The following is a 21,614-nucleotide window of genomic DNA, read 5'->3' on the forward strand; positions in this document are numbered from 1 at the left end:
ATTAGGCTTAAAACTTTCCTTTTTGCTAAAGCTTATAGTTAGGGCTGGATCAGGTGACCCTGAACCATCCCTTAGTTATGCTGCTATAGACTTAGACTGCTGGGGGGTTCCCATGATGCACTGAGTGTTTCTTTCTCTTTTTGCTCTGTATGCACAACTCTGCATTTAATCATCAGTGATTGATCTCTGCTCCCCTCCACAGGATGTCTTTTTCTTGGTTCTCTCCCTCAGCCCCAACCAGTCCCAGCAGAGGACTGCCCCTCCCTGAGCCTTGTTCTGCTGGAGGTTTCTTCCTGTTAAAAAGGGAGTTTTTCCTTCCCACTGTCGCCAAGTGCTTGCTCACAGGGGGTCGTTTTGACCGTTGGGGTTTTTACGTAATTATTGTATGGCTTTGCCTTACAATATAAAGCGCCTTGGGGCAACTGTTTGTTGTGATTTGGCGCTATATAAATAAAATTGATGATGATGATGATATAGTCCAAACTATACCTTTTTGGAATCTTTATGATCAGGCAAATAATGTGGAATATTTTTCAATATGATTGGGCATCTTTTAATTTTGTCCTCTGTGTAATTCTTCAATTGACCCCCTACCTGACCACCGATTGAAAATTCAAGTGGCCAATTGGGTTTTTCAAAAGAGGATTGTCTGAGGAGTATTTCTGCTGAATTTGATGCTTTTATCACCATTTGCAGGATTCCCCTCTGAATATTCTCTTATCCGTTGCACTATTATATGCCTTTTTAATTTGGGGAGTTACAAGACAAACTCATTAATTGTATTTGTTATCATGTTAAACAGGAGGAAGTAGACTCATGATTCTCACACTGTGTTTTACAGGACATATCCATAGTGCTTTCAAAAGAAGAGGAATTTGTTGTGTGGGCCGCCAGAAGAGGAGGTACTGCTGGCCCACCACCAGAGGGCGCCCTGTCTGGAGTGCGGGCTCCAGGCACCAGAGGGCGCAGCCGCCTCACAGGAGCAGCCAGGGTGACAGCTGTCACACATCGCCGGCAACAGCTGTTACCAATCACCTGATCGGCATTGGTATATCAGCAGGACGACGTCTCCACCTCTTTGCCGAGATATCGTTCTACCTGGAAGGTAATTATCTCAGCTGACTGCTTGACAGTAACTTTTGTGATTTTTGTGAGTGATTGCAGACTTTTTCTCCAACGAGAGGTGGAGGTAGCTCCCCTGCCGTGCAGGTTGCTGGGTGCAGACGCGCCCACGTTTAATTGTGTTCTTGTTCCTCGCCAGCAGTACCAGGTCCGACACGCGGAGGCAGTGGCCACCTGGGAGTTCGGAACTTGGCGGCTCCAGTATTCCCGGGGTCCTGTGGCGGAGGAAACCGTATGGTTCCGGTTCTACTTTGGAGAGGCGTCTCCTATCTTCGAGCCTGCCCACACGACACCATTGTGAATTGGATTTTGTCCATTGTTGTAATTTGTTGTATTTGTTGTGCACGTTCGCAACAGTAAAGTGTTGTTATTTGACCTATTCCATTGTCCGTTCATTTGCGCCCCCTGTTGTGGGTCCGTGTTCCTACACTTTCACAACAGGATATCTCGGCCAGCGTCATGGATCCCGAGGGGCGTCAACCGGCTGTTGAACGGCCAATGGAAGAACAGGGCGCACAGGCGTCCGCAGGAGGGGTGATCGGTGAGTTGCAGCGGATCCTCACCGCTTTCACGACTCGGTTGGATTTGATGACCGAGCAGAACGTCCTCCGGGCGCCGCTGCGGCTCTCCCTCCCGTCGACCCTGTGCGTAACAGTGACGTTCCACTGGTCGTTCAACGACCCCTCCCACCTTCCCCGGAAGCATTCATAAGCCCCCCAGAGCCGTACGGAGGCTGTGTGGAGACATGCGCGGATTTCCTTATGCAGTGTTCGCTCGTCTTCGCACAGCGTCCCGTCATGTACGCGACTGATGCTAGCAAAGTAGCTTATGTGATAAATCTGCTTCGTGGTGAGGCACGCGCTTGGGCTACAGCGCTCTGGGAGCAAAATTCACGGCTCCTTCAGACATATGATGGGTTTGTGAGGGAGTTCAGAACAGTGTTTGATCACCCGAATAGAGGAGAGACCACTTCGGCCGTGCTACTGTCAATGAGACAGGGGCGCCGGAGCGCAGCTGCCTATGCAGTCGACTTCCGCATCGCGGCTGCGAGGTCAGGCTGGAATAGCACTGCCCTCCGCGCCGCCTTTGTAAACGGACTGTCATTGGTTCTAAAGGAGCACCTGCTGGCTAAGGATGAACAGCGGGATTTAGATGGGCTTATCGATCTCGTCATACGATTAGACAATCGGTTGGAAGAACGCCGTCGGGAACGAGACGAAGGCCGTGGCCGGGCACGCGCCGTCCCTCTCCCTTCCGGTTCCGATCGCGTTCCGCCCTCCCCACGCTCCACGGCCCCTGCGCCTCGTGTGGTTACAGCTCCCCCTGCTGATGAAGCTATGGACACGAGCAGGGCCACATTTAGGGCACCAGATAGACAGAGGAGGCTGGCCAGCGGAGCGTGTTTCGTTTGTGGCTCGATAGAGCATCAGGTAAGAGACTGCCCCGAGCGGTTAAACGCCAACGCCTGCCCCTAGAAACTGGGCTAGGGGTGGGCCGAGACATTCACGTGGGACACACCCACATTGCCACACGACTCCCAGTTACGATCCTTTATGAGGATTTAACCCTGAAGGCCTCAGCACTGGTGGACACGGGCTCTGAAGGGAATCTGTTAGACAGCAGATGGGCCAGGGAGGTAGGGTTCCCTCTGGTGGCGCTTACCTCGCCTGTGCAGGTGCGGGCACTAGATGGCTCCCTACTCCCTCCAATCACGCATAAGACACCACCTGTAACTCTGGTGGTGTCAGGAAATCACCGGGAGGAGATCGAGTTTTTTGTGACACCTGCTACCTCCCGTGTGATTTTAGGGTTCCCCTGGATGTTGAAACACAATCCCCGGATCGATTGGCCGTCCGGGGTAGTGGTTCAGTGGAGCGAGACCTGCCATCGGGTATGTTTAGGTTCCTCGGTTCCTCCCGGTTCCCAGGCTAAGGAGGAGGTCAGAGTCCCGCCCAATCTAGGGACGGTGCCGGTGGAGTACCACGACCTTGTGGATGTGTTCAGTAAGGATCTGGAGCTCACACTTCCCCCCCACCGTCCATATGATTGTGCCATTGATTTGGTTCCAGGCGGTGAGTTCCCGTCCAGCAGGCTGTACAACCTCTCCCGACCTGAGCGTGAATCAATGGAGACCTACATCCGGGACTCTTTAGCCGCCGGGTTGATCCGGAATTCCACCTCCCCGATGGGTGCAGGTTTCTTCTTTGTGGGTAAAAAAGATGGCGGACTTCGTCCATGCATTGATTACAGGGGGCTGAACGAAATCACGGTTCGCAATCGATACCCGTTGCCCCTGTTGGATTCAGTGTTCACGCCCCTGCATGGAGCCCGAATATTCACTAAATTGGGTCTTAGAAATGCGTATCACCTGGTTCGGATCCGGAAGGGAGACGAGTGGAAGACGGCATTTAACACCCCCTTAGGTCACTTTGAGTACCTGGTCATGCCGTTCGGCCTCACAAACGCCCCCGCGACGTTCCAAGCTTTGGTTAATGATGTCTTGCGGGATTTCCTGCACCGATTCGTCTTCGTATATCTAGATGATATACTCATCTTTTCTCCGGATTCTGAGACTCATGTCCGACATGTACGTCAGGTCCTGCAGCGGTTGTTGGAGAACCGGCTGTTTGTGAAGGGCGAGAAGTGTGAGTTCCACCGCACATCTTTGTCCTTCCTGTGGTTTATCATCTCCCCCAACTCCGTCGCTCCTGATCCGGCCAAGGTTGCGGCGGTGAGAGACTGGCCCCAACCCACAAGCCGTAGGAAGCTGCAACAGTTCCTCGGCTTTGCTAATTTCTACAGGAGGTTCATTAAGGGCTACAGTCAGGTAGTTAGCCCCCTGACAGCCCTGACCTCACCAAAAGTCCCCTTCACCTGGTCGGATCGTTGCGATGCCGCGTTCAAGGAGTTGAAACGGCGCTTCTCGTCTGCACCCGTTCTGGTGCAGCCCGATCCTAGTCGCCAGTTAGTGGTTGAAGTGGACGCCTCGGACTCAGGGATAGGAGCTGTGCTTTCCCAGAGCGGGAAGACCGATAAGGTCCTTCACCCGTGTGCCTATTTTTCCCGCAGGTTGACCCCGGCCGAACGGAACTATGACGTCGGCAATCGAGAACTCCTTGCGGTGAAAGAGGCTCTTGAAGAGTGGAGACATCTGTTGGAGGGAACGTCCGTGCCATTCACGGTTTTCACTGACCACCGGAACCTGGAGTATATCAGGACCGCCAAGCGGCTGAATCCCAGGCAAGCCCGCTGGTCACTGTTCTTCGGCCGTTTTGACTTCCGGATCACCTACCGTCCTGGGACTAAGAACCAGAGATCGGATGCCTTGTCCCGGGAACATGAAGATGAAGTCAAAACGGAGTTGTCGGATCCACCGAAACCTATCATCCCGGAGTCCACTATCGTGGCCACCCTCACCTGGGACGTAGAGAGAACCGTCCGGGAGGCCCTGGCACGAAGCCCGGACCCTGGAACTGGGCCGAAGAACAGACTATACGTCCCACCAGAAGCTAGGGCTGCAGTCCTGGACTTCTGTCATGGCTCTAAGCTCTCCTGTCATCCAGGGGTGCGAAGAACCGTGGCAGTTGTCCGGCAGCGCTTCTGGTGGGCGTCCCTAGAGGCCGACGTCCGGGATTATATCCAGGCCTGCACCACCTGCTCCAGGGGCAAGGCTGACCATCGCAGGGCTTCGGGTCTGCTCCAACCGCTGCCCGTGCCCCATCGCCCCTGGTCCCACATCGGCCTGGATTTTGTCACGGACCTCCCGCTGTCCCAGGGCAACACCACCATCCTCACGATAGTGGACCGATTCTCCAAGGCGGCCCACTTCGTGGCCCTCCCGAAGCTCCCGACGGCCCAGGAGACAGCGAACCTCCTGGTTCACCACGTCGTCCGGCTGCATGGGATCCCAACAGACATCGTCTCCGATCGTGGTCCCCAGTTCTCCTCGCACGTCTGGAGGAGCTTCTGCCGGGAACTGGGGGCCACGGTGAGTCTCTCATCCGGGTACCACCCCCAGACCAACGGGCAAGCAGAACGGGATCCCTCCTGTATTTCACGTGTCCCGGATTAAACCACATCACACCTCACCCCTCTGTACTCCGGGCCCGGCACCGCCTCCTGCCCGGATCATCGATGGCGAGCCCTCTTGGACTGTACGCCGGCTTTTGGATGTCCGTAGGATGGGCCGGGGCTTCCAGTATTTGGTGGACTGGGAGAGGTACGGACCTGAGGAACGCTTCTGGGTGAAGAAGAGCTTCATCCTGGACCCGGCCCTCCTGGCCGATTTCTACCGCTGCCACCCGGACAAGCCTGGTCGGACGCCAGGAGGCGCCCGTTGAGGGGGGGGTCCTGTTGTGTGGGCCGCCAGAAGAGGAGGTACTGCTGGCCCACCACCAGAGGGCGCCCTGTCTGGAGTGCGGGCTCCAGGCACCAGAGGGCGCAGCCGCCTCACAGGAGCAGCCAGGGTGACAACTGTCACACATCGCCGGCAACAGCTGTTACCAATCACCTGATCGGCAGGGGTATATCAGCAGGACGACGTCTCCACCTCTTTGCCGAGATATCGTTCTACCTGGAAGGTAATTATCTCAGCTGACTGCTTGACAGTAACTTTTGTGATTTTTGTGAGTGATTGCAGACTTTTTCTCCAACGAGAGGTGGAGGTAGCTTCCCTGCCGTGCAGGTTGCTGGGTGCAGACGCGCCCACGTTTAATTGTGTTCTTGTTCCTCGCCAGCAGTACCAGGTCCGACACGCGGAGGCAGTGGCCACCTGGGAGTTCGGAACTTGGCGGCTCCAGTATTCCCGGGGTCCTGTGGCGGAGGAAACCGTATGGTTCCGGTTCTACTTTGGAGAGGCGTCTCCTATCTTCGAGCCTGCCCACACGACACCATTGTGAATTGGATTTTGTCCATTGTTGTAATTTGTTGTATTTGTTGTGCACGTTCGCAACAGTAAAGTGTTGTTATTTGACCTATTCCATTGTCCGTTCATTTGCGCCCCCTGTTGTGGGTCTGTGTACCTACACTTTTACAACAGAATTAGCATGAAAATAATTGTCGTTTATCCACAACTAAGAGGATATTAGTTTAAGTCTCAGATTTAGAATTAATTCAGTATTCATCCCAGTTTTCTGTTATATTTGTAGGCCTGCATTTTGGAAAACTTTACCTTACTTGCTGACAAATCATAATGCCATTATTGGGTTGCAAAAGCAGTTCAGATAAATTTTCCTTCAGTGTCTTCGATGCAGGAACACACAGGTTTGGTTCAGGTAATCTCGTACTTGGTGCCATGTTGAGCTACTGCATGAAGATCACACATCTCAGACATCAGCTGGTGGAGTAAACATTAGCATGCAGCACGTTGTCTCTTTTCCCCTAATCCCACCTCAATATTCAGCACTGCTCGAACTTACCGTTTCCACTCAGAGTAAACGCATTTCCAAAAAAGATTACTTCAGAAGAGCTGACAAAGCACAGCTGGGAAATGAACCAAAGCCAAATTCACGACGTGCAGAACACGACCATATAGGTGTGTGTGTGTGTGTGTGTGTGTGTGTGTGTGTGTGTGTGTGTGTGTGTGTGTGTGTGTGTGTGTGTGTGTGTGTGTGTGTGTGTGTGTGTGTAAATATGTGACAAGATCAAAGCTCGATTCAGCAAAAAATTACTGTCTGTGATCGACCTCTTTCAAATTGTTAATTTTGTTTTATTGTTATATTTATGTTATTTTGTGATGGGATTTAAAGCATAAAACCAGTCTGAGTTCAAAGTGTAGTCTGCCACAAATCACGTTTCTGGTGTTTGATTCTGGTTTCTGTTTAGTTTGAATTTGTGAGTTTTTCCGACAGGTTAATTTCTCTTACAGTCTCTCATGACGTTCCCTCTGTGTTCGGCCTTCTCCCATGCTCTTATTCCAACATCTCTTCTTTGACATTCTCTTCATGGAGCTTTACTTCCTATTTCTGGTGTTTCAGGTTCATGGGGCTCTGCACTTCCATGTATAATTGTTTACTGGCATCTATCATCAGTGTTAGAACATTTCCTCAGTGCCAGATTGTCTGGTTTTATACCTGCTGTCTTGCGTTAATCATGTTCTTGACGCACACTGACTTTCCACATTGACAGTTTTTGCCTGCGTTCCTGGATACTCAACTGTCAAAAGACAGTCAACTCTCCACAATCCCAAAAAATACTACATAACGGACATACTTTTTTTTTTTTTTTTTAGGTGTGCATACAGTGGCTGGCCCAGTGTTTCTGGAACTATCTGGATTGGCCAGAGATCTGTCACTACATTTCCACCTGTGTGGTGATGGGTCCTGACTACCAGGTTTACATGTGTGTGGCAATTTTCAAACATCTGATGCCAGACATCCTGCATCGTACACAAGCCCAAGAACTCCAGGTGTTCCTCAAGGTGAGACAGACAGACACAAAGACACCAGTTCACACAAATTTACTGCATGGATAGAACATTGTGTCACACTGTCACTTTAAAATAGAACTGCTTATCAGCTGGTTTCATAATCCATTTCTTATAACAATCTTTATAAAAAACTAGCGTGTTGCCTGTGGGGATCCAGAGGCTCTAGATTGGGTAGTGTTTACAAAATAGGTAGCTGGCTGGTAAGAAATTGTGCAAGGTTTCTATGATGTTGGAATGGTGTGTGAGTCTAGAATGTTTGTAGAACCTTATGCCGCGTTCACACCGGGCGCGACCAGACGCCACAAATTCACGGGGGTTGCATGGCGACGGACGCGCCACTATCTCCCGGTGTGTCGCTCTGCTTTTGCTGTGAAAATTCGCCCCAGTGCGTCAGCAAACAGGAGGAGCTTCCATTCCGCTCACTGGCTCCGGTTGTCAGTCAGTTTAACATGATGGACCTTGATCACACGGAGCGAGTTGTTGTGGAAAGCTTCCAATTCGGGGAGTATCATCATTTGTTGCTGGAGCTGCGTCTGGATGATGGCCGCTCTCAGCGGTCCTTCCGCTTCTGCAGGACCCAGTTTGAGGACCTCCTGTCCCGTTTATGCGCGCACAATAAAAAAGAAACTCCACTGCTTGCTGCGGGGCTGCTCCTCGCTCTTTCCCAAAAAACTCTGTCATAATTGTGTTTAGAAACCAGTCACCATTTGTTTTATTATACATCTGTGTAGTTAATAAGTAAAATAATCTCCACGAATGATTCGCTCGCGCGCGCATGTGAGAAAAATAAATAAATAAATAACCTCCGCTTCCGCTGCTGCGGGGCTGCTGCGGGACTGCTGCTCGCTCCAAAAACTCTGTCATAATTGTGAAATAAAGGACAAAAGAGACATAAGTCTTGCTCACAGGCTGCTACCAGATACAGGACATGTTCACATCTTCAGTCACACTCCAGACATCTCCACGTCAATACATATTCAGTTCCTGATTGGTCATCGCGGCGCAACAAGACGAAAAACTTCAGGTTTTTCAACTTGGGGAGGAGGGCAAGGCGACGTGATGCGACACAATATCGCGCCAATCGCTCAAAATCGCTTCACTCGCGTCACTTCATTCACGTCCATCGCATCGCGCTGCGTGACTTGGTGCCAAAACGCGTCCTTACATAGGGATTACATGGCAACCTGTCGCTGCTGTCGCTTGCGTCGCTCCCGGTGTGAACGTGGCATTAGACTTCAACAGTTTTTAGAAGAACTCATCCCTTTTATTTCCTGTTAATTGTGTAATTTTTTTAATGTTAATATACTGTCTTAATGTATTTATCAGTTGTTTAGGTTCTTGTTATTATATACACACTATTATTATTATTATTATTATTGTTATTATTATTATATTATTACTTCTGTTTTGTTATTTGATTTTTAAAAGGACCACAATGGAAATAAAGTGTTTTCAGTTTCTTATGTCATCCATGTATTTTTAACGTATTTACATATTTATTATGTACTTACATTGAACTTATTAAATAAAATGTATAAATGATTTACTACCCCCTGCTGGATTGTTGTGTTAGTCCTGAATGTAAATATCAATGTCCATTATTCAGTGTTGTTAGCTAATATATGAAACTTCTCTAAAAATATTTGTCCTATCAGTGTTTGGTTTTGGCGCCGTTCATCCTTGACCCAAAATACATAAGCATACCAAACGGCAAATGTCAGCTCTCCACAGCTTGTGCGTGATCAAAATTGCACACACGCACACAGAGCTTTTTGTCTTCTCTGCATTCTGCTGTAAGCAGGTGCTTTTAATTAACAAACAGAGACTCTGGGGGAAGACATTAAAAGTTTTGCATTTTGCTTATGGTACTGGGAGCATGACACTTAAGTCACTCATGGTAATAGCAACACAACACTTAACCAAACTGAGTAAACCAATTGAGCTACAAAAACACAATAAATAAAACTAACAACACTGTTAAACTAACATGAACCACAATAACAACATTTAAAACCCCAAATTGCAATGGTGCATCACAGCACAACATCCATTTTTTACTGGTTAGCTAAAGTCATGAATTTCTCAAAAGATATTTGTCCTATCAACTTTCTGTTTTTGCAGCATTCATCATTGACCAAAATACATAAGTATGCCAAACGACAAATGTCAGCTATCCCTGATTTAGCTGTGATCGAAGCCATACACATCCATGCGCACACAAACAGAGGCCACTTGGCTATTATAATAGGCAAAGGCTATACGCCCAACCGTTGGGCAAATAAATATAATGTCTTACCTTATTCGCTGAACCGTGATCGTGTATTTGACATGTTTTGTGCATCTAAAGTACATTTATTACACCACTTTTTAAGGCTCTATTGTGGCGTATGTTTGACACATTTAACGGCGCCGTCTTTAATTACTGCGAAAACACTGCAATGGATCAAAATAGACAAACTTCATAAGCATTTTGAACGGAAGCCTGTTAATGACAACAAAACAGTTTTTGAACAAAATGCTGCTTGTTGGCTGTAAGATGATGTTAGTTTGACACTGTTCCCTGGGTGTGATGAGCCAAACAGAACTGCTTTAGATCACAGCTCCTCTGCGGGGTGCGAACCCTCCCGCAGCCGGCGAGAAAATATCCGCCTTTTTTCCCTCCTGTGTTGAAACCGGAGGTCAGCTTACAAGTGCCCTCGTTGGTCGGTTGTGGTTGGGCGTATAGCCACTCTCATTATAATATAGATTAGGTAATTGGACAATGAAAAACCGTAAATGCAACTTTCCTGCCAATGATAGTTCTGTAAAATAGTACCGTAACTTACAAATTTCATTTTTCCCATATTTAACAAAGTGCCTTTGGCAATTGTTTTCAAGTCCAGTCTAGGAGCGTGTGCTGGTTACGCATGCCACTGCATCCACCATGCCATGGAACGACTCCGGGTCTTGAACAGCATCCAACCATGCACCCAGTCGAACCATCCTCACCATTTGAAAGTAACTGTATGCCACAGTCCGGTGAGGCCTAGGTGTCTCAGTGGCCTTCTCCAGCTGCTTAAGTCCTCAACACTAAGGCAGCTGCATGCAGGATCATGCACAGTGAAATGGTCAGAACGTCATAGCTGATGTTTCCTCACAATGGAAGTCATAGTTCTCATCTCAGTCTCCCTGCTTTGACATAACCTCTTCCCAGGCATCTCTGAATCTCAAAGGGGCTGTCCGCTGCTCAGTAGCACCAGGGCCCAAACCTGAAGTGACTCATGTGGGTGGGCACCTTGAACATCTTTTCCCTGAATAAGGATGATCATTTTCCCAACCCATCTACTTCTGGTCATTGTTTTGCTTCTATATAAGTAAACCTGAACACCTCCAAGTCAAAATGTCAAAACAGTGAAAAACCAGCACTGGCTAAAATGTTTTATTTGGGAATCCAAATATATTGTGAACTAAAAGATGCCAACAGCACACGTTTGCATTGTGATGCTTTACACAAAACATTCTTGTGGTTCTTAAACATGGGCCACAAAAAATATGCAGTAGTTGGTCATATGGAATGCATATGATTGTAATGTTATTGAAATGTTTGTGTAAGTACCTTAGTTTCTGTGTATAAGTAACAGTTTTTACTAGTTTGGGAGCTTATGCAACTAATAATCTGGGTGACATATACTGAAAAACCACATTTAATAATAATAATAATTATAAATAATAGCTATTTCTGTAACGTTTCACCAAAAATCAATGTGTTAAACAAAATTTACCCAATAATAAAACAATAAAAGCCAATAATTAAAGTACTCTGCATGAAAATCCCAAAATTATAGAGTAGATTTAAAAAAATAAATTATATATATGTGTGTGTGTGTGTGTGTGTGTGTGTGTGTGTGTGTGTGTGTGTGTGTGTGTGTGTGTGTGTGTGTGTGTGTGTGTGTGTGTCAAAAATCAAATGTACTTGTGTTTTTATTGTAGTGTTTCCATTGCTGTGCACCAGGATTTTATGTTCATCGGTGTCAAATAACATGTTATGCAATGCATGTTCATTTGTTTATTTTGTTTGTTTTTGTCATTTAACAGTCCTTATGTTAAGTATCAGCACACGATGTTGTGTGCACATGTGCTACACTTTCCCCCAGGGAAATGCAATGTTAAAAAATGAGTTCCACATTTAAAATAGGTTGACTTAGGTAATGTAGCAATCACTGATAGTGCAGCTATTTGCAAGTATATCTTTTTCTAAATGATGTCATACTTTTGCTTTTTGTTTTGTGTGACAGCTTTTCTTTTCTGCATTTATGACTGACACGCAAGGACAGTGTTCAGTGTTTTTGTGCTTGTGCAAAGAACAAATTAAAAAACTGAGTGATAACCGTGTACCTGTCGCACATTCATTGTGATACAGGCAACATATGGTTATTCACATTATATCCAACATAACAGCAGGCTTTTAGTAGCATGTGCGAGAAAACCTTTAGATGGAACATCTTATTGATGTGTTGGAGATGTCTCCTGTCAAATTCTATTTTTGACTTTGACACCAGACTTGAGACTTTGGAGTGATCAGTGGGGATGGAGCATTATTTTGTGTTGTGCATTTGAAAGATGACCTTTTTTTGTATAAATTGTTCAATGTGTCTGTTGGATGATGTCTTTATATTTGGTGTAAATAATTTAAGTTGCACCTCGTTGACATCATCACCACTTCATTTGCTAAGAGACTGTGCCAGAAACACATTGTAAAATGACCATTTATCAATAACTGTCTTAAGATTTCTAAAAATAAAAAAATAGCAGCTCTCCTTGTGTTGTCTCATTGACATGATTCTCCAAACCCGAATGCTCTGCTCTCACCTTTTAGCTGGAGTTTCAGCCCAGTGTCAGGAGAATACAGATGAGCTAGTGTTGCTTGCATTGGTTACTGCTCCTCCACAGAAATAGGCACTTCATGTTCGTGTCGGTCGTTGTGTTTGTATGCATGAGAGAGTTACACGGAGCCTGTCTTGAGTTACGCTGTTAAAAGTTTTATATGTTGTGCCTTAAGCTGTCTAACAGCTTTATTTCTGCTCTTTCCCGCTTCACTGTATGGTCAAGATGAAGATGGCATTTAACTCACAGACATACAGACATGTGATAGGGAGACTGTGTGTGTGTGTATACACACTCAAATATCCTCTCCGAGAAACATCACCTTATCGTTGGTGAAGTGGTTTGTGTGCCCCTATGAACCTGAGAGCTGTGTTGTCTGGAGCCTTCATGCTCCTGGTTGGGTCTCCCATGGCAAATTGGTCTCAGGCAAGGGGCCAGACTATGAATGAATGAATTAATGAAAACTGTTTATTTCGAACATTTGATACAACAACAATTACAAGATAGATCAGTAAAGACAACAACAAAAAAGTTCCTACTGTGTACCCAACATGTCCGAAAAGGGGTAGGGTGAAGCATCAGCTTATTTATCCCTACCCCTTCTTCCCCACAACCAGTAATACCCTTTGCCACATATACACATAGATTCCTACACACCTAAACCGATATCAATATATATATATACATATATATATACACATACATATATACATACACACATCAACATACATACACATATACATACACATATATACACATATACATATATACACATATATACTCAACAAAAATATAAACGCAACACTTTTGGTTTTGCTCCCATTTTGTATGAGATTAACTCAACGATCTAAAACTTTTTCCACATACACAATATCACCATTTCCCTCAAATACTGTGCACAAACCAGTCTAAATCTGTGATAGTGAGCACTTGTCCTTTGCTGAGATAATCCATCCCACCTCACAGGTGTGCCATACCAAGATGCTGATTAGATACCATGATTAGTGCACAGGTGTGCCTTAGACTGCCCACAATAAAAGGCCACTCTGAAAGGTGCAGTTTTGTTTTATTGGGGGGGGGGATACCAGTCAGTATCTGGTGTGACCACCATTTGCCTCATGCAGTGCAACACATCTCCTTCGCATCATCCGTGAAAAGAACACCTCTCCAACGTGCCAAACGGCAGCGAATGTGAGCATTTGCCCACTCAAATCGGTTACGACGACCAACTGGAGTCAGGTTGAGACCCCGATGAGGACGATGAGAATGCAGATGAGCTTCCTTGAGACAGTTTCTGACAGTTTGTGCAGAAATTCTTTGGTTATGCAAACCGATTGTTCCAGCAGCTGTCCGAGCGGCTGGTCTCAGACGATCTTGGAGGTGAACATGCTGGATGTGGAGGTCCTGGGCTGGTGTGGTTACACGTGGTCTACGGTTATGAGGCTGGTTGGATGTACTGCCAAATTCTCTGAAACGCCTTTGGAGATGGCTTATGGTAGAGAAATGAACATTCAATACACGAACAACAGCTCTGGTTGACATTCCTGCTGTCAGCATGCCAATTGCACGCTCCCTCAAATCTTGCGACATCTGTGGCATTGTGCTGTGTGATAAAACTGCACCTTTCAGAGTGGCCTTTTATTGTGGGCAGTCTAAGGCACACCTGTGCACTAATCATGGTGTCTAATCAGCATCTTGATATGGCACACCTGTGAGGTGGGATGGATTATCTCAGCAAAGGAGAAGTGCTCACTATCAGAGATTTAGACTGGTTTGTGAACAATATTTGAGAGAAATGGTGATATTGTATATGTGGAAAAAGTTTTAGATCTTTGAGTTCATCTCATACAAAATGGGAGCAAAACCAAAAGTGTTGCGTTTATATTTTTGTTGAGTGTATATACACAAACATAAATATACACCTACACATACCTACTTACATACAAAATACTATATATTTACAAGCCGAAGCAAAAAACAAAAACACCCTAACCCTCATTACCCTTCCTCCTCCCTATACCCAGAAAAAAACATATTTTTGTACCGCTGTTTGAACTGGTTCATGCTTGGACATTGCTTGAGCCCCACTCCCAATCTGTTCCACATCCTCACCCCACAGACAGAAATACAGAAACCTTTTAATGTTGTTCGTGCCCACTGATGCTTTAAATTAAATTTCCCCCTCAGACTGTAATCCCCTGATCTGTTAAAAAACATATTTTTAATATTTGCTGGAAGTAAATTGTTTATTGCTTTATACACAATTTGTACTGTTTGAAAATGAACCAAGTCTGTGAATTTTAAGAATTTGGATTGTAAAAATTGTGGATTTGTATGATCTCTATAGCCAGTATTATGAATAATTCTTATAGCTCTTTTCTGCATTACTGATAGTGATTGTGTTGTACCTTTATAAGTATTACCCCATACCTCTGCACAGTACTGTAAATATGGTAAAACCAGTGAGCAGTAAAGAATGCGGAGTGAGTTGTGGTCCAGAATATGTTTCGCTTTGTTTAGAACTGAAATGCTTCTTGACAGTTTACTTTGTATATGTTTTATATGAGTCTTCCAGTTTATCTTATCATCTGTTATCACCCCCAGAAGCTTATTTTCATGTACCCTTTCAATATCTACCCCCTCGACTTGTAACTGAACCTGTATGTCTGTATTACAATAGCCAAATAACATGTATTTTGTTTTACTTAAGTTTAATGATAATTTGTTTCTGTCAAACCATATTTTCAATTTTCCCATTTCTATACTGATCCTCCTCAGTAACTCCTGCAAATCCCCCCCTGAACAAAAAATGCTTGTGTCATCTGCAAATAATACTAATTTTAATATTTTGGAAACATTGACAATATCATTTATATAAATTAGAAACAGTTTTGGACCCAATACTGACCCCTGTGGGACGCCACAAGCATTGTCCAAGCATGACGATGTATATTCCCCCAACTTCACAAACTGTTTTCTGTTACTTAAGTAGCTTCTCACCCAGTGCAACACCAACCCCCTAATCCCATACTGTTCAAGTTTATTGATTAATATGTCATGATTAATTGTATCAAAAGCCTTTTTAAGGTCTATAAATATTCCAACTGAATGTAATTTGTGGTCTATGGCGTTTGTAATCTCCTCAACTGATTCTATTAATGCAAGTGATGTTGAACTATGTGCTCTGAATCCATATTGACTATCAGTAAGTAATTTATGTTTATTTATGAATTTGTCTAATCTATTATTGAATAACTTTTCTAATAATTTGGAAAATTGTGGAAGCAAAGAAACAGGTCTATAATTTGTGAAGTGGTGTCTATCCCCAGTCTTATACAGCGGCACAACCTTAGCTATTTTCATTTGATTGGGAAATTTACCGGTTTGAAATGATAAGTTACAGATGTATGTTAATGGTTCTACAATCCATTCAATGACCTGTTTTACCACCACCATATCAATTTCATTTAAATCGGTAGATGTTTTATATTTACAATTATTCACAATGTCTATAATTTCATTTCCATCCACTGCTGTGAGGAACATTGAACAGGGATTTCTTTCTATGACATTATTATCCCAATCCTCAGGTTGGGAATCGGGAATTTTTTCTGCCAAGCTTGGTCCAATATTTACAAAAAAATTATTAAAACCGTTGACTACCTCATCCTTAGTTTCCTTCTTGACATTATTATCAATGAAATACTGAGGGTAACTCTGTTTTTTATTACCATTTTTGATAATGCTATTTAATATATCCCATATTCCTTTAATATTGTTTTTGTTATTATATAATATATTACTATAATATTCCTTCCTACATACCCGTATAATATTAGTTAATCTATTTTTGTATTTCTTATATCTATTTTCTGCCTCTTTAGTCTTTAGTTTTATGAATTCTCTATACAGTGTATTTTTCTTATTACATGCATTTCGTAACCCTTTCGTCATCCATGGTCGAGCTTGGATTTTTTGTTTTCTGTAGTCTTGTTTAATTGGACAATTTTTATCATATAATGATGTAAATATTTGTAAAAAAGTTTCATATGCACTATCAACATCACTTTCACTGTATACCTTTTCCCAGTTTTGCTCCTGTAAATCCTTCTTTAGTGTGTTCATGTTTTCCTCTGTCCGCACTCGCCTGTATTTTATTTTCTCCTCTGGCTGATTCCGCCGATGGTTTCTATTATAAACGATGAAAACTGGTAGATGATCACTAATGTCATTGATTAATAATCCACTCACAGTGTTATTCTCAATATCATTGCTGAATATATTATCAATTAAGGTAGCACTATGGGATGTAATTCTGCTTGGCCTGGTGATTTTTGGATATAAACTCATACTGTACATTATACTGATAAATTCATCTGTTATTTTATGCTTATTTGGATTGAGCAGATCAATATTTAAGTCACCACAAATGAACACAGTTTTTTGATTAGTTTTTGAGAACATTTTTCCCATACAGTCAGTGAATGTTTCAATACTAGATCCTGGTGCTCTATATATACAGCTGACTAATACATTTTTGCTTTTTTCTTCACATATTTCAATAGTTATACATTCTAATAAGTTATCGATCACAGTTGTCATATTGTCTACTATTTTATAATCCATGTTCTTATCCACATACACAGCCACTCCTCCTCCACTCTTATTTTTTCTGTTTACACAATTAAATTCATATCCATCCAGTTCAAAATCCATTCCTTTATCTTCATTGATCCATGTTTCTGATATAGCAATTATGTTAAATATTTTTTTAAACTGACTTAAATATTCTTTAATGTTGTTAAAGTTTGCATATAGACTTCTGCTGTTGAAATGGATTATTGATAATTTGTTATCCGTTTTAATGATCCGATTAAACTGTTCATCTGTATAATAGCAACAACTGTCATTGATATTTGAGAAGAAATTATTGTCCGGGTCTATATCGTGCTCCAAGTCCAGTACATTGTGGTCTGTGTATTTAAATGTTCTCAGTTCTACTTTTCCATGATCAGCAATCCTTTGAGTTATATCCTTCTTGTCTCCAGATGTAGATGAATAGGTAGTAGATGAATAGGTTCCTCTGGTCTGTGTCATGGTGTTGTGATGTGTTTGTGTCCTCATACCTTATTGGTCATATTTGTCCAGATCCTCGCTTTAAGAAACACTATTGTTCATATTTGTCCAGCTCCTCGATGTTCCTTATTGCCATGACTTTTGCTTGTTCTGGTGATCCGTTCAGTTTGATGAATATTTTACAGTTTGAAGTCCATGTGTGCTGGATTTTTCCCTGTTTCTTCAAGAAGCGTGCTTTCCTGGCGATGTCGGCATTCCGTTTGGTGAGATGTTCATTGATGAATACGTTTGTCCCTTTCAGTTTTCTTCCTTGTTTTAACAGTGCTGTTTTGTGTTTTCTGTTGATGAATCTCATGATGACGGTTCGTTTATCACCGTCATTTCTCCGGGGCAGAGGGTGGCACGCTTCAATGTTATTTAAATCCATTTCTATACCTTTAGATAGGAGGAAATCAGCAACCTGTTTTTCCACAGAGCTGACCTCCTGTTCACTGGGCTCCCCTCCGCTCTCATCTGTTACCGCCCGTGCGTAGGACCGTGGTTTGATATGAAGACCTGTGATGATGACGTCGTTAATTCTGGTGTACTGCTCCAATTCAGCCACTCTATTTTCCAGCTGCACCAGATGCCGGTCTTTCTCGGCATTCTGGAGCCGCAATGCCCTCACCTCCTCCACCAGATCCATAATTGATTTCTGTTGCTGCTTCACAACAGAAATCTCCTCTGATAGAAAGTCCAGAGATTTTTTAATATCGTCACCTTCCTCCGCTGTCAGAACCTTCCTAGGCCCCATGGTCGGCTTATGAGCAGCTTGTCGATCGCCGATGTTAATAGCCTGCGTTGTTTGTCACCGGGATGGATCTGCACTGCGCTGGTGCCGCGCGGCCTCAGTGTTTCCGCGCTGATGGATCCGCGATGGCTGCACGAGGCCTCGGGGAAGCGGCACTCGTGACGTGCGGCTCTAATGACGCAGCGCGCGGCCTCAGTGACTTCACCACGTTGGGCGGGCCTCGGACGTTGTTGCTGTCCAGTCGCGGGGCTAAGTTGCCGGTTGAGGTGGTATTCCCACTGTCCGGGTTGGCAAACACCAGCGTGGCAGATGGCAACTACAAACACCACCTCTGAAAACTCAGGTACAAACTTTTTGCAGCTCGCTCTGACGACACGCAGCTCTGACTGACTATCAATGGTCTCCAAAGACTCCATGGACAAACAAGGCAGAGGGAATGTGCCCCGGCTCACAGGAAGCCCGGGGCGCCCTTCTGGAGCCAGGCCTGGATGGAGGGCCCATGAGTGAGCGCCTCGTGGCCAGGCTTACCACGGAGCCTAAACCATAGTGGTTGTTTGTTATTGGACTTCGATGCTAGTCGTGGACTGTCTATAACGAATGTTCAAACATGAAGTTGCTCATAAGTGTACAATGGTACCAGATCTGCTTGCATTGGATGGAATCCCATCCCTCCACTACTCCCTCATTCTCCTTGATGCCGCCCATCACCATCACTGCTGAGGATGTGAGAAGAGAATTTAGTTGCCTGTGTCCAGGAAAGGTTGCAGGTCCTGACAGCCTCAGCCCCAGAGTTCACGAGTGAGGGGACAATAGAGTGTGAGATTATTAGGAGAATCAGTGCAGCAGGGACGGTGTTGCATTTGCTTTATCGTACTGTTGTGACAAAAAGGGAGTTGAGCTGAAAGACAAAGCTCTCACTCTACCGGTCAGTCTATGTTCCTACTCTCACCTATGAAAGAACTAGATCGCTGGTACAAGCGGCTGAAATGGGTTTTCTCAGGAGGGTGGCTGGGGTCTCCCGTAGAGATACAGTGAGAATCTCAGTCCGCTGCTTCTTCACATTGAGAGGACCCAGCTGATGTAGTTTGGCCACCTGGAAAGGATGCCTCCTGAGCGCCTCCCTAGGGAGGTGTTCCAGGCACGTCTAGCTGGGAGGAGACCCCGGGGAAGATCCAGGACTATGTGGACAGATTATATCTCCAGACTGGCCTGGGAACGCCTCAGGATCCCCAGTCAGAGGTGACAAATGTGACCCAGGAAAGGGAAGTTTGGGGGCCGCTACTGGAGCTGTTGCCCCTGTCACCCCATCCCGGATAAGCAGTTGAAGATGAGTGAGTGATATGCAGTAAAACCTTCCTAAACCATTATCATATAAACCGGATATTCGCACTCACCAAACAAAAGCAAAAGTTCCAATGCTTTAGTATGGTTTTCCATGAATAAACAATGTTTATAACAGATTTTTGCTCACATCGGACTAAATGTCCTGCCTGATTGAAATGCATTTTTACTAAAAACCCTTCAGTGGACTTTACCAGCTCCGCCCCCAGCTATCTGGGACTGGTCTGGGAATGCCCTTATGAGTTGTGAGTTTGAGATTTCCTCATTTCAATATTGACCCAGTGTCTCTAGTGTTTCTGTTATGCCAAGACGTAACAGGATGCAGTTAGCAGTCGTAGTTTGGAGATGTTTCCCTCTTGTGGGAGGTCCTTCATGTTCAGTGTTGGGCAGTGTTGTGTTTGCCCACCAGGGCAACACCCTGATGGCAACTGAATCATTTTCATCATGTGCACACCATAACATCCTCATGAAGAATGAACACATTAAACCCAACTCTTTTGCTCTTTTGGGAATCATGTGTGGCTGAACAATATGTTAAGTAAGCGGTCAGTTGAAGGTGTCAACATTGAAAGGTATGGTTGTGTTACTGTTGGAGGTGTGTTATCCAGTGAAGAAACCGAGTGCTTAGTCAGACCAGCAGCTTCACAACAGGCCAGAGGTGAAGAACACCATAGGCGGACTGATGTGAGTTCTCAGTGCACGCATGGGCATTACAAGCAGCCACAGCAGCTTCTAGAGTGTCAGTGCCCTTACACAGTAATGCTAACCTTTGGGAAGACCCTAGTAAGTGATACTAATATACAACCGCAATTCCAATGAAGTAGGGACGTTGTGTAAAATGTAAATTAAAAACAGAATCCAATGATTTCCAAATCCTCTTCAATCTACAACCCCTGGCAAAAATTATGGAATCACCGGCCTCAGAGGATGTTTATTCAGTTGTTTAATTTTGTAGAAAAAAAGCAGATCACAGACATGACACAAAACTAATTTCAAATGGCAACTCTCTGGCTTTAAGAAACACTATAAGAAATAAGGGAAAAAAAATTGTGGCAGTCAGTAATGGTTACTTTTTTAGACCAAGCAGAGGGAAAAAAATATGGACTCACTCAATTCTGAGGAAAAAATTATGGAATCATGAAAAACAAAAGAACGCTCCAACACATCACTAGTATTTTATTGCACCACCTCTGACTTTTATAACAGCTTGCAGTCTCTGAGGCATGGACTTAATGAGTGACAAACAGTACTCTTCATCAGTCTGGCTTCAACTTTCTGTGATTGCTGTTGCCAGATCAGCTTTGCAGGTTGGAGCCTTGTCATGGAGCATTTTCTTCAACTTCCACCAAAGATTTTCAATTGGATTAAGATCCGGACTATTTGCAGGCCATGACATTGACCCTATGTGTCTTTTTGCAAGGAATGTTTTCACAGTTTTTGCTCTATGGCAAGATGCATTATCATCTTGAAAAATGATTTCATCATCCCCAAACATCCTTTCAATTGATGGGATAAGAAAAGAAAATATCAACGTAAACTTGTGCATTTATTGATGATGTAATGACAGCCATCTCCCCAGTGCCTTTACCTGACATGCAGCCCCATATCATCAATGACTGTGGAAATTTACATGTTCTCTTCAGGCAGTCATCTTTATAAATCTCATTGGAACAGCACCAAACAAAAGTTCCAGCATCATCACCTTGCCCAATGCAGATTCGAGATTCATCACTGAATATGACTTTCATCCAGTCATCCACAGTCCACAATTGCTTTTCCTTAGCCCATTGTAACCTTGTTTTTTTCTGTTTAGGTGTTAATGATGGCTTTCGTTTAGCTTTTCTATATGTAAATCCCATTTCCTTTAGGCGGTTTCTTACAGTTCGGTCACAGACGTTGACTCCAGTTTCCTCCCATTCGTTCCTCATTTGTTTTGTTGTGCATTTTCGATTTTTGAGACATATTGCTTTAAGTTTTCTGTCTTGACGCTTTGAT

The 21,614-nt window shown here is 44.4% G+C and overlaps 1 protein-coding gene across 1 annotated transcript in view; it reads left to right on the forward strand.

Moving 5' to 3' along the window:
• Positions 1–21,614, forward strand: part of tbc1d32 (TBC1 domain family, member 32) — a 344,636-nt gene that overhangs the window by 310,532 nt on the left and 12,490 nt on the right. Inside the window, 1 exon segment of the mRNA XM_034162816.1 lies at positions 7,352–7,540. Coding sequence (XP_034018707.1) covers positions 7,352–7,540 — 189 coding nt within the window.

Source organism: Thalassophryne amazonica, chromosome 21 (genome assembly GCF_902500255.1).
Source record: "Thalassophryne amazonica chromosome 21, fThaAma1.1, whole genome shotgun sequence".
Lineage (NCBI taxonomy): Eukaryota > Metazoa > Chordata > Actinopteri > Batrachoidiformes > Batrachoididae > Thalassophryne > Thalassophryne amazonica.